A 13,586-nucleotide genomic window follows, 5' to 3' on the forward strand; every position below is an offset into this window, starting at 1 on the left:
CGGTGTCTTATCCTTCGCACCCCCACTGCAGCGGACTCCTTTGGATCGCAGAAATTTTTTTATTAAAATATTTTCCAAAAAATAATTTTTGAAAATATAATATTTAAAAAATAGTTTTGATATATGTAATTAATTAATAAAAAATGACATATTATAGAGTGAGTTATGTTTGTTTGACCATTTATTTTTTAAAAAAATTATATAAAATATCTATTATATTCTTAATAAAAACAAAAATCTTACTTATAAATTTTGATGGGTAAAATATATTTTAAAAAAATTCTAATTTCTAATCCATCAAAAAGTAGTTTTTTCTTTTTATATTTTTCATGAGTTTTTTTTTTTTTTTGGCCGAAACGAAAGTATCATACAAACTGAATACGGATACAAGTAAAAAAATCAAAAATCAATACATGCCGGAGCGCACTAGACAACTCCGCCTCACCCACCCATAGGTAGTCCGCAACCCAATCGACCGCCCTATTGGCCTTCCGAAATACATACTGCGCCTGAACATCTATCCCACCATAAATCATGGCCCGAACATTCCTCAAGAGTTTCTTTTCCTTTTTATCGCCTCTCTTTTTTAAAAACCCCAACAAGAGATTCTTTTTGTCTTTCCGTTGACCACACTTTACTTCTATTTCTGTGAACTAGATAAGTTCCTGATAAGTAGATATGGTGGATCAGTCCGGTAGTCACTCGCCCTATTACCTCGTTGTATTTTAAACAATTCAATATCAAATAAGATCGATCGCTCTCATCTAGTAGATATGTTTGGATATTGATTGATCTATTGGATCTGGTCCATATAATAACTCCTTACCGCAGTTAGACGATGAATGGGGCCTATAGAAACTAACAAACCTTATTGGCTGCCCGACTATATGATGCATGCAATATAGATGATAACAAATAGAACGATGTGTCATCCATCCACAAGCAGACCATGCCGTTTATATAGAAGAGCAATCGGACGGGCATCATCATGGATAGCCATCTGATCATAATCAATCAGATCAGTAAAGAAGAGCCATGCTATACTCTGAAAAATGGGGAGGCTATGGAAAAAAACACGATGATGTACTTGACTTGACATCTGTGGGGTGGGTGATCTGATGGTTGCATAGATCTCAAAAGTGATTGGTGGGTGATCAACTGGTGGATTCTTTTGTGCAAAAGATGAATCCTCCTTTCTAATTTATTAGGCATATTCACTTTTGGAGAAAATTTGGACTCCATTTTAGAATATAGAATCTTTCACCTTAGAATTTACCAGTTTGGTAATTGGAAATGATTAATATAGTGCTAAAGATTCAAATTCAAAAAAAAAAAAAACTCAATGCATTTATTATAATATCAGAAATAATTGAAAAAATTTGAATAAACAAAGAGAAAAAGGAATATGTATTTAATTTCATATACTTATATTTATATTGAAAGTAAGAGTAGAATGTGTAGGGTTAATAAACAAACAAGAAAAATAGCAAGAGCCTGTACGTAGCATTACTAATTCATCATACTTCATCAGCGTCTTTAGATTAGTGAGGTACAATTCGTGGATAAATCACAATATACGTGAGTGTATGAGTAATTCTGGATTAATTTTTTATTTGAGAAACAACTTGAAGAATCTTTTAATTTACTAAGGTAAGAAAATAAGAATAACCTAAAAATCAAGGATCTAAAATAATTTCGCTTAAATTCATGAGAACAAGACCTGCATCACATTTCAAAATATGGAACATGCGTCAGTCTAAAAACTTGACATGGTTCAGATTACTTCCATTTCAAGCCTGAAATCTATCATCACCCACATACTCAACTTTGAAGACTGCTGCAACTTTGAAGACTGATGTAACACATGGAATGTTCCACATTTCAGCAAGAAAGCAAAGAATCGAGGTTATAGTTATGTTATTCTATGCACAAAAAAAAAAAGATGGAAGCTATGACCAGCATCAAAACAAGTTCAGACGCACAAGGATAAATAGATCCGGTAAACTATGCAATAAAGATGCACTTAAACCTGTGCGAGATGCCATACCTGGCAAAGTTGGTGGCCCCAAAAGAGTTTGGCTGTTGAAATCAAAATCAAAAAAAAAAAAAAATCTAGTTGAGATTAAACAAAACGTCAGGCCAAGCGAAGCAGCCGCTGGAGGCCATGCCGGCAGAGCAATTCACGTTAACTTTACAACCCCATAAATCCATCGAAACCTACTCTCGCTTATCTAACCCCCAATTCAATTCAGACCTGCACAATTTAATCCCGTACCGGCTAAACATATTTATAGCCCATTAATTAACATCTTACCTTCCGAAGATGGAGTAAAACATCCTTCCAGCTTTACCCCTCCAAGTATCAATCTTCTTCATCTCCCATCCCTCGTCTCCTTTCTCCCCCTATATATAATACAAGAAATATCAACTGCCTCTCCTCTGAACCATCTTTAGTCTCTCCACAAAGACCAAACCCAAAAGGAGAAGCAACCAAAGAAGAGAAGAAAAATATGGGGAAGAAGGGCATTCACAAATCTCTCCAACTTTACCTGTCTAAGCTCAAGAAAGTCCCCACACTCCGCCTTCCAAACCCCCCGAGCCCCTCCAACGCCGCCGGCAGTTGGCTTCTCTCCGCCTGCAAGTACCCCAAGACCCCATCTTTCGCTATCGATCGCGACCAACCCGATGATGATGGCAGCGGAGGCGCCCGCGACCCTGCCGCCACCCTCTCCGACGTCGACCGTTTCCTCTACGAGAACTTCGGCTCCCTCTACTACCGCGACAAAGACGGCACTGAATTCTCCTCTGAATCCCCCAGCTATGACGCCGAGCTCACGGCGGGCATGATCCGATCGTCGGAGCGCTTCTTCGTGTCCCCCGGTACGTCCAACTCTCTCCTCGATGAGGCCCGGCCGAGCGCCGCCGCGTCGTCGTCGTCTTCCCGGCGGTCCGACGCCGGTCCGGCGGTCCTCGGCGACGGGGTGGCGGTGACGACCTTCACCAAGGACCCCTACGACGATTTCCGGCGGTCCATGCAGGACATGGTGGAAGCCCGACACGTGGATCCCCGCCAGCCGTTGGATTGGGACTTCATGGAGGAGCTCCTCTTCTGCTACTTGGAGCTCAACGACCGGAGCGTCCACAAGTACATCCTCAGAGCCTTCACCGATCTGGCGGTCAGCTACCGCCGCAGGGGAAGGCGGCGGAGGAAGACCAAGGAAGGGCAAGTGGCCGTGGTGCCACGTAATTTTCCGGTGGGTGTGACCGGGAGGTCTTGAACGGCGCCGTTGGAAAAGGTGGGAAACGCCTTATTTTCCGGCTGTAGATATATAATATATTATATATATACCAAGAGTGATAGGGTCGTGGGAGCGCAAGTTAGGGGTTGCTCACATGCAAATAATATCATTCACACATAATGTAATTTAAAAGGGCGAAGGAAATAGTGATTCGGGCCGTTTGATCAAAGGGTAATTTGAAGAAGTAATGAATCAAACGGTGAGAAACAGTAGTTTGTCGTGGAATTTTTCCTGATTCCAAAAGGAGACCGACACCCTCTCTCGCTCCATATGTACTATGTAGGTCTGGTTCTTCTACAAACTATTGATAATTATTTGACATGCTTGACTTTCTCATGATCAGTGAATGGGATGGCTACTAAGGACAAGGTTGGTTGTATCTTTTGTATGAAAAAATAATTGATTTTTTTCGTGATATCGGCTGTTGGATCGCACTTTGCACAGACTTAATCAAACTTCTTCGTTCATCTATTTGCATGAATCTTGAAGCGAATTGAATGATGGATTCGCACGACAGATACAACCTCCGTCCAGCTCTAACATGAATAGACAACTTATTATCTTTCAGAGTCCCACACATGGTCTGATATGTAAGTTTATGTGGTGTGCCAAAATGCATGTTGTGAGTCTTGAATGGTGTCATTAAAGAAACAACAGATGCACAGGCTACGGTATTTATTCTACTGTCGTGCTAACCAAGTCTACACTTAATTGGTATAATTATTCAAAAGAGATTATTGAGATTTGCCATCACGTGCAATGCAGCAAGCAGATACAATGTTCTGATCATATTTATATATACGCGTCCAAAGGCACACCCATTATTGCAAATGACCTCTAAACACTGCATCATTGAGCATCCAAAATTATGATCTTTAATTTCTCTCCTATGTTCGGAGAATGTGAAGAGGTCCTGCCAATAGTGTTTTTCATATAGGCATATGACCATTACGTAAGTGCATCAGGAGACTAATCTAAAGTCATCTAAGACCATTCCAGTGGAAGGCTTCCAAGGGCAGACGAAAGGCCAAATCAGGGAAAGATCTCGCTATGCTCGAGTACTCAAGGCACTTCCATTGTCTCAGCTTGTTGAGACCGACAAAGATAATCCCATCTCAATCTCAAAAAATAGAAAGAGCAATCATATAGCATGAGTCTAATCTACGGGTTCCATATTCATCCATCCATGCAAGAATTGTTCCACCGGCAACCCCGTATCACGAAGTCGCATCTGAGAGAGCAAAGGCCTTGGAAAACCTTTTTCACCCACGACAAGCTTACGCGGCAGCGCCAGATTATCATTCGCCTAATTAAGAACATCTTCATGACATCCTCACAGCGATTATGAATCCCACTCCGTGACATCCACCACGCCTGTTCCTAAAGAAAAGGTTTAGAAGGCTTAAAAGTTACCAACCCCACGTTCAAGCCTCCTTTTGTCAACTTTTTTCCTCACGAGAGCGTGAGGCCACCCCATCTCTTCTCGGTCACCGCTCCATTCCTTCACCATCTATTTTGTAGAAACGTGTATTCCCCCAATTCGACTCAACCTCACCCCCCCCACCCCCAAAAAAATCACCTGAGATCAATTTTAAATAGAAAACCATGAAAATCTAAAGCAAAACTCGAAGCCTTACCCGACTGTCAGTTCTAGATGAAAGAAAATACATCTTGATCTATGATTGCAAGTATTTCTTTGCTTTTAATATGGTCATCATCGCAAGTACAACTAGAGGGTAGATATTCCCAATCACGTAGATCAGACATGCAGAATTCTAGTTGCTGGAGAGCCAGCCTCCAACCCTCAGATGGGAAAGACTTGCCGCCCAAAGCAACACCACCCCATGAAAGACCTGTCAAAGCCTAGGAATTCTAGTCCATATTAACAAAGGTACCTGCAACACATCTCAGCTTATAAACCAAGCCATTTGACCTGTAGCGAGATAGGCCTTAGCCCCGTATTTGAAAAGCATATCTACTTTTAGTTTTATGTATTTTGACCTCATGCCGTCCATTATTCTTGACGTTCTTTATCACCGAGAAAGGCATTCTCCCGAACTGGAATCACCCAACCCAGTACTCCCAGCTTGTGATCAAAAGTTTGGCTTCATATCTCCATCAGGTGATGAACTGAACTGAGGTCATGCAAACTTCTAATTACCGGCATTTGTATTCATCAGCAAGTTGTTCATTCCGCCATAAAATGGAATCCAGCAAATGATTCTGGCATCTTGTTGCACTAACTGGCAGCTATAATTTAGAAGAGCAGCAAGCGCGCCCAAGATCATTACATAAAACAACAGAATTACTTTTATTTCTGCCCGAATATTTATTATAAAACGACATCGGGTCAATCGGACAATATGTCACATTTATGTTCAATTCTTCCGTGCTGCCGAAGTCACCGTTTAAAGAAGCACGCACCTCTGGTCCAAAAAAAAAAGAAACGACAGTATGAAAATGATCTGCGTCATCAAATGATAAAACTGCTACTGAAACGACAGAAATATGGCAAAAGCTAAATCAGCAGTCGAAATAATCAGTGTTACCTTTTCTGAGATGTGGATGCCATCCTGGCTCCATTTTTGCTTCTCGAATCTTTAAAGATTGAACGAGTTATAACCATCTTACTCAAAAAAATAATTGCAAAATTAATATTACTCGTCCTTTTACTCGAGCAACCTGGCAGCCCATCTAGCAGACATGCAGGCCATGATGTTGGGAAGGCACAGCAAGCGGATACAAAAGTAGACCCTGAAGGATGTCTCTTACACAGTTACACCATTGGATCGGATTCATCTGCAAGAAAATAACCAATAAATAATACACACATCTACAGTGTAACATAACGAGGTAGGGACCAGCAATCTCCATGTTGTAGTTAGCAACTATGCCAATTCTTTTTGACCGAGATTAAGTACAGTATGTGTTGGGTGAAAAGAATAATGCACAAAATCTAGTTCAGCATAAATAATGACCAAGAAAAAACATACCTAGGTCTAAGACAACAATAATTTCAACTGGAAGTTGAGATATAGCTCTTTTAGTGAGTTATTCATGTCGGGCAAGATGCCGAACTCAAAGGCAAAACGTGGCACTCCAATAAAAAGGAAAAAAAAACACGAACATAGGAGTCGTAAAGAAACTAGAAAGTCGCCCAGGAGCCGTGTGACTTTTTTATGTGAGATGTAAAAGTGTATCCTAGTGCTGCTCTTACCACACCTGGGGGAGTTGGGGTGCAGACACCTTGGGGGGGGAGGAATAAATCCATTTGATGATTTCCAGCAAGAAAAAACAGCACAACAACCAACAAGACTTGCGGGAAAAGAACATAATAATTTATACACGATATAAGCATGTTCAAGTATATCTAAACAAGCGATGAAATACTATTATGTAGATTCTAATGCAGTTTTGTTCACCTCTGATGGACTAAATCATTCAAACAATAAGTTCAAAGGGGAACAACCAATAGTACATTTGTGAGATAGCACATGATACATATGCCTGTGCATACACACACACACACACATAGAGAGAGAAAGAGGAACTTGATTCCCATAGTTGCACAATCATGCTCGGGAACTGGTGAAACACCGTAACACACGTCAGCATGCAGATTCTAATGAAGTTTTGTTCACCTGAGATGTGGCTTGATCACTCAAACAACAAGTTCAATGTGGAAAACCAACAGTACATTTGTCAGACAGACCATGATAAATGAAAAAAATGAGAGCAAGTTTATTCCCTAGTTGTATAACAATTGTACAACTTATGAGACTCGTTAATCTGAAACTTGATCAGAAATGCACTGTTATAGTACTTGGGCGCCAAAGCTCCAACTCCAATTTCACATACATCAGAACTTTTATATCGGTCTGAAGGGATCGGGTAACAAACTACGTAGTTCTCCATGCCCTATCATTACTTGCTCATCTGGCTACAAGTAGTTGATAATAGGCTTGAATCAACTACAGAGTGGCCAAAGACATTAAACTATGGTAATTGAATTGGCAAATTAATATACAAAAATAATTAGAGAAATATGATCTTTGACTTAAACAAGGAGAAAATCACCTGACACTTTCTTACAACCACCATAATCTGCTGTACCACTAGCTCTGAGATGTTGCACGTATATGGGATGATATTTCGTAGGAACAAAATCTTTGAACCTGTTCAGAATGTCAATTGCAACATAAATATACTAACTGTACAACAAATGAAAGAGAAGAACTATAAGCGAGCAAACGAAGAGATCATACCGAGAAAACATTCATCCACCCAACACTCAATTTTGAATTGATAATTCTAATAACAGTCAATTTTGAGCAGATTAGAAAAGGAGAGGGAAAGAGAACTAGCCCTTTCCCAGATATTTGCCTGTGATATTATAGGAGTACTTACATAATCTTTAAGATTGATATCTTATATTACATGCTATTTGACATTAAGGCAAGGGAATTCCAATGATACAAAACAGAGAGCCATTAGAGAGCAAGAAATGGTGGGTTTTTGTATATTGATGACAAGTGCTTGAAACTGGTATCAAACTCCATACAATTTTTGCATCAGAAAAATACAGTGTTGGTATAGGACCAATATCGATGGTGTACCAAAACTAACATATTCCAAAATTGAAATACCAACAGTACCAACCGGTATGGTACCACTATATGCACCAGTATGGATCAGTACAAAATACAAGCCGGTATGGCCTGTATGGTACTAGTAGGACTTTTTCGGTATCTTCACACCCGTATCGGTGCTAGTTTTATGTTGGAATGGTGCGGTACTAGTCATACCATCCGATTTTGGAGGTTTTTGAAACCATGGATGACAATATGTTAAAACAAGAAAGCATAGAGTTAGAAACAAGTACACAAAAAAGCTCAAAGTTGCTATAGAAACTTGCATCGATGGATCATGTCCCTAAGTTACCACCTTAACAATAAACAAGGCTTCAATACACATAGTGCAACCCCCCACCTAGGAGAATCATGATGTAGGCAACCATCTTGAGTTTTGATCACCAACCTAGTGGCATTTTTTGCCAGTCCAATCTACTATTTTGAAAAGTATGCATGCATGTCTATATAAATGAATGTAATTTTCATGTTGCTTCTTTTGAGGACACACAGATACTACAATTGGTATAATTAGACAAATATGTTAGGTTGGAGTTTCAAAGAAAATCAAATTGCAGCAATAATTGTTAAACAATTTACCCATATTAAGCTATATTATATATGGGAAATATATAAGTACTTTTATTATGTCCAATTTAATAGCTCGGTATAAAAAAATTATGAATGTACTATGTGCTCTCCAAGTGCACTTACTTTTTAAAAATGCTTAAGTTTTCATTTTCTGCCTTGAGGCAAGTTAAGATATATCAACCATCTAGATTACAAGTTAGGTCAATTAAATTCACTTTGGTAACGACAAAAAAGAGAGTGAAAGGATTTTATAGAGGAAAAAATTGTCGAATTGATCCATATGTTGGAAAATACATACATAAATGTGTCATTTTCTTAAAAGGATATCCTTCTGCATTCTTGAGCAACTGGATTAAACTGAGAAATACAAAATCCATTAACACCAATTAACGAAATCACCCCGTGACTCCCCACAGCCTTCACTCTTTCCTGCTCCATAGACCCTCCCTTCCCCCATCCCTGAATTCCTTCTTGGGAGTGCAAGCACTCCTTCATTCATTCAAACTGCCACCACCTACTTTCTCATCCCTAAAATGCCTAACTGGCTACTAAAGTCGGACATGTCAGGTGGTCAGATTAAAAAGCAGCAAGAATGGGAGGATAGGAATAATGTGACTGAAGGGGAAGGAAGGAGCATTGGACAATGAGGGAAACAAGGAAGGAGCAAAGGAGTGAGGGAAAAGAGGAAGAAAGATGGGAATGAGGGGAGGTGAGAAGACAGGCTTGATCAAATGGATAATATATTAGATCAGACCCCTTGAATCTATAAGTAACCATCTAAATATTTATGAGTTTGTGTTGCATGTGTGTGTATGAGTGAGTCTGTGCATATAAGGTGGGGAACTTCCAGTTATTCCTGGTGCTCAAAGCATAGCTCCCTACTAAGAGCCAAGTAAAATGAGTTCATGACCAACGAAACTACCTAAGGCAACAAGTTGGTTACAAATATTTATATGCTGCCAGAAATAAGTTTTACCATAAAACTTGGTGTACATGGTAGCATAAAGGTGCTCCTTAAAATATTTATCCACAAAACAGAACTTTTAAAAATAGATTTAAATAATTACAGAATATTTCATGTCGCATTACAACATAGGATGGAATATGTTTAAGTTCCGTGGCTGGCCATGGTTTCATCAATTGATGAAATGTTGCTAAACAAGTTAAGATGCAGATAATTGGTTCAAGAGAAAGATGTATATGATGTACGGCCATGATCCTATCAATCAATGGCGTGTTTGAAATTTACATTGCTACGGAAGTTTTTTCATTTATAAATTTAACTTCTTTATTCTCTGCAGCATCATTTGGAGAAAGTGAATTTAAGGGATGTATTTACTAAAGCATACTACATTTACAAAGATGGCCTCAATACCTCATTGCCACTTGTCCAGCCTGGCTAGGAAATTTGTGTTAAATATGATATTGATAAGAGAAAAAGATCCAACACTGAAGCATTTAAAAGAGGAAATATGCTCTAGCCACAGAAAAAGGAACCAGCATTTCAAATTGTGATCATATAGGATACTCACAAGTATGCAAATGAATATTGTAAATTTCTCTTTTCCAAGTATTGAAATGAATATTGTAAATTTCTCTTTTCCAAATATTGAAATGAATATTGTAAATTTCTTTTTTCCAAATCCAAAAGGCACAGGGACTATCCAACAATACATTGAGTACAAATGGGAGTTTCAAAGAAAAGATGCCTATGTCAAGGTATAAATCTGTGAAACAACTAACTGGTTAAATAACGCATATGAGGAAATATTTATTCGAGTTCCAGGCAAAGCATGAAATAAAAATAAGAGAGGTCACTAAGGGATAGTTAAAAAGCAAAAACAATTTGTGAAACTTGATTACATGATCATAATAACATGTTTCAAACATCTTATGTTGTTTGCCTGTCTTTCCCAACATCAATTAACAATTTTCCAAGAAAAAAAGACATTTTTCTCTGACATGAAATTTGAGTGGTAAGAAAATATCCCAGTGCTCCAATGTAAGTGCAATCAAGCATTTGTTGGATAATCTGAATGTTACCTTTTAAGAAGACAAATCCTCTCTGGAGCAGAGAATAATTTTGCAATTGACCCCAATACAGATGTAATCTTCATGGTCTTGGATTTCAATGCCTTCATCAAACCTACAAACTCTTTATACTCTGCAACAGTAAGTTTCTCTTGAACCTGTATGATTGTCAAAGACAGAAGTTTATCGTATAATATAATGCAATAAAAAATTTTCCTGAAGGTAAAAGAATTAGTGCCCCATAATCATCACGTGCTACTCAGGAAACTGAATAAAATGCAACAGCCAACTCTGAATTCCATTTTGTATAGAAAAAGTAATAAAAATACGATCATGTTCAAAAGTAACACACACAAAAAGAGAAAAAACGCTTATTTTGAACTAAATTTTCATAGTATTCAACAATACCATCTTTCATGTTAGAACCACACTGCATTGTTTTAAAAATGAATGAGGCACTTTGACATACCAGCATAAGGAGTAGGAGAAAATGGATCAAATCATATTGCAATATTATAATTTCATTTTGAATGCCGTACTAACAAGAAAAAGAAATCTTATAGATTCAATTCTAAGGTAGTGTAAGAAATTTTCCTCGAAAAACAGTGGTGTGAGGAAAAACAGGCAGGACATGATCACACAGAAATCAGCAAACAGATGCCCCATGTTGTGCAATTACCATCCGATGTTTACATGTTTAAACAATCAATAAACTGCACAAAACTAAGAGAGCTAATGACTCAGCTAACGACAAGTGAGGAGTATCAGAATGAACCAGAAAAATCTATACTGTAAAACAACAACCACCGAGAAAAATGGTACAAAAATTACAATAAGAAGTGTTTTCATAGCTTCTAGCAAAATGTCTTCTTCATTTTTTTTTTTTGAATCAAAAATTTTGTGTACAGAATTTTTTGATGGGCAAACATTAATACAGCAAATTAGGTCTACTCTTTGAAAAGTGTATGACTTTTAAAGCTCTAAATGAATTTCCATAGGAAGAAAGCAAATTTGTTGAAAATATTTGGGCCATAAATGATTGGATCATGAGGTGATAAGATTCTGTGGAGGAAAAGAGAACTTAAGAATGTATGTGGAAGAAGTGGTTCATAGATCTCACTTTTAAAGATACCTCAGTGACCTAATAGAATGTCAGACTACCACAGTATGTAAAATATGCACTCCACAGTAACAAATGAGTACAACTATTGACAGCTGAGGAAAAAAGGATGTGTGATGTAGGACAGCAAGGAGTAAGGGCTGCCTGCATGCAACGGTGGACCTCGAGGCGAAGGATTAGGGTCATGAAGGACTTTATTTCCTGCTCTCCAGGTTCTGAGATTACGATAGTCCATAAAAATTAATTAAAAAAAAACCTTGAAATTTGGGACAATGGCTGTTCAAGAGAATGTCTATTTAGGGTGTTCTATATGTGGGAGGACGAACCAAATAACAATCTAGAGCTCTCTCAGACAATCAAATATAAATCTATGATCATGTAAGATCAATTAATGCACACAGAAATCTGCAGATAGCAAGTATGATCTATCCAAAGTCCAAATGAAGTAGTGATAAAGAGTAATTTATGAAATAAAGAAGAAGTCAAGAAAATTGAGAGAGAGACGATAGGAATAAGTAGCAGAAAATAGAAAGGAGGAGAAGAGGGGAAGAGAGACGAAGGAAACAAGAGGGCCAAACCTGGACTCAAATCTTCAATTTCATGCACAACAAAGAAAAAACCAGCACATAAATCTTTTTCTCAGCCCACTTTATAAAGACTTACACTTGACCCACAAGTTAATGAATTATAGTCCTTCTGTGACTCCTTACAAAGATAGAAGCAAATCCGTTAAAAATTTTCCAAAACAAACTAGTTCTTTTGACTCCAACTAGATCATGGTACTGTAGCATCATTATTCATGCTACAATGATGTGAAATGACACCTTAACTTACCTAAACTGACTCCTTTTCAACCTCCTAAAATTAGGGACTTCAAGATCTTATGATATGACCTTGATTGACTATTTTTGGACTTAAAAAAACCCTAATTATTTCAATTAAAATCTGCAATTAAAGGACTTTAAATCAACAAATTCAGGCTATTGAATGTAATGCAATTCAGTCGCCCATAAGTTACTTCCACTATGTGGATCTTGTCCCTGAGATTTTTTTTCCCCAGAAGCTTGATCCTCCATTTAGTCTCTATGCTTTGATGATGGAGGCCCACATAAAGTTCTCTTGCAATCATACCATTCATTGGTTGCTCTAATGTCCACTGGTTTACAAGCAACAAGGTCTGGACTCTGGATCATCCATTTGATGGAGATCTTCGAGGAATCCAGCAAATAATAAAGAAAGGATCTCCTTATGGCTTGATCTTGATCATTGACTTCAGATCAGTAACTAGATCTTGCCATATATGCTCCTCACATGCATGTTCAATTCTTTGATCTTTTGCCCTTGAGAAGTTCACTGATCATCAACTAATAGATTCTCAATGAATAAATCTCTGATGGTACTATAATATTGCTGCATGATAGATACTCGACCATAGACTCTTCCCATGATAGAGCTTCAGTTGCAGGTTCTACGGGCATTAGTTCTTTGGCTTCTTCATCTTTAAGATTCTTGATCTGTACTTCAACCTCAGGGAGTTTTTCAATGCCTAAAGCCACTGCAATTGCTAGCAATATAGCCTACATTGACATCACATCGTTGTTGATAGATGCCAAGTTATTATCCACCCGACAGAAGATCTTTTCATATTTGACTCATGAAGATCACATCTGAAACTCAAATCCTCATTCATGATTATGATAAAAAGGGAAAGACATACGAAGTAAACAGAAAGAAGATCAAGAAAGAAAGAAGACAAGGTAGGATCCTTCAGCTTTGATACCAAACTTGATGTAGGACAGCAAGGGGTTAGGGCTGCCTACATGCAATAGTGGACCTTGAGGTGAAGGATTAGGGTAATGAAGAACTTAAATGCCCGCTATCCAGGTTCTGAGATTAGGATAGTCAATAAGAAAACTT

At 38.1% G+C, this 13,586-nt stretch overlaps 2 protein-coding genes across 4 annotated transcripts in view; one reads left to right on the plus strand and one right to left on the minus strand.

The window, feature by feature from the left end:
- The first annotated feature begins 2,240 nt into the window (after window positions 1–2,240).
- LOC103695706 (transcription repressor OFP14) lies at window positions 2,241–3,616 on the plus strand. Its single transcript, XM_008777096.5, has one exon. The coding sequence runs from the start codon at window positions 2,511–2,513 to the stop codon at window positions 3,276–3,278; it is 768 nt and encodes a 255-aa protein (XP_008775318.3). The 5' UTR covers window positions 2,241–2,510; the 3' UTR covers window positions 3,279–3,616.
- Window positions 3,617–5,530: 1,914 nt separating this feature from the next.
- The window catches only part of LOC103695703 (RAD3-like DNA-binding helicase protein), a 29,179-nt gene continuing 21,123 nt past the window's right edge, over window positions 5,531–13,586 (minus strand). For all 3 annotated transcript variants that reach the window (XM_088711519.1, XM_017847002.4, XM_088711520.1), the window contains 4 exons: window positions 10,562–10,707; window positions 7,377–7,474; window positions 5,849–6,098; window positions 5,531–5,725 (listed from right to left, as the gene is read on the minus strand). In XM_088711519.1, coding sequence (XP_088567645.1) covers window positions 6,076–6,098; window positions 7,377–7,474; window positions 10,562–10,707 — 267 coding nt within the window. In that variant the 3' untranslated portion in view covers window positions 5,531–5,725; window positions 5,849–6,075. The remainder of the gene's footprint in view (window positions 5,726–5,848; window positions 6,099–7,376; window positions 7,475–10,561; window positions 10,708–13,586) is intronic.

The sequence above is a fragment of the Phoenix dactylifera genome, chromosome 1 (assembly GCF_051530095.1).
Source record: "Phoenix dactylifera cultivar Ajwa chromosome 1, Ajwa_hap1_PhDact_Kaust_v1.1, whole genome shotgun sequence".
NCBI lineage: Eukaryota > Viridiplantae > Streptophyta > Magnoliopsida > Arecales > Arecaceae > Phoenix > Phoenix dactylifera.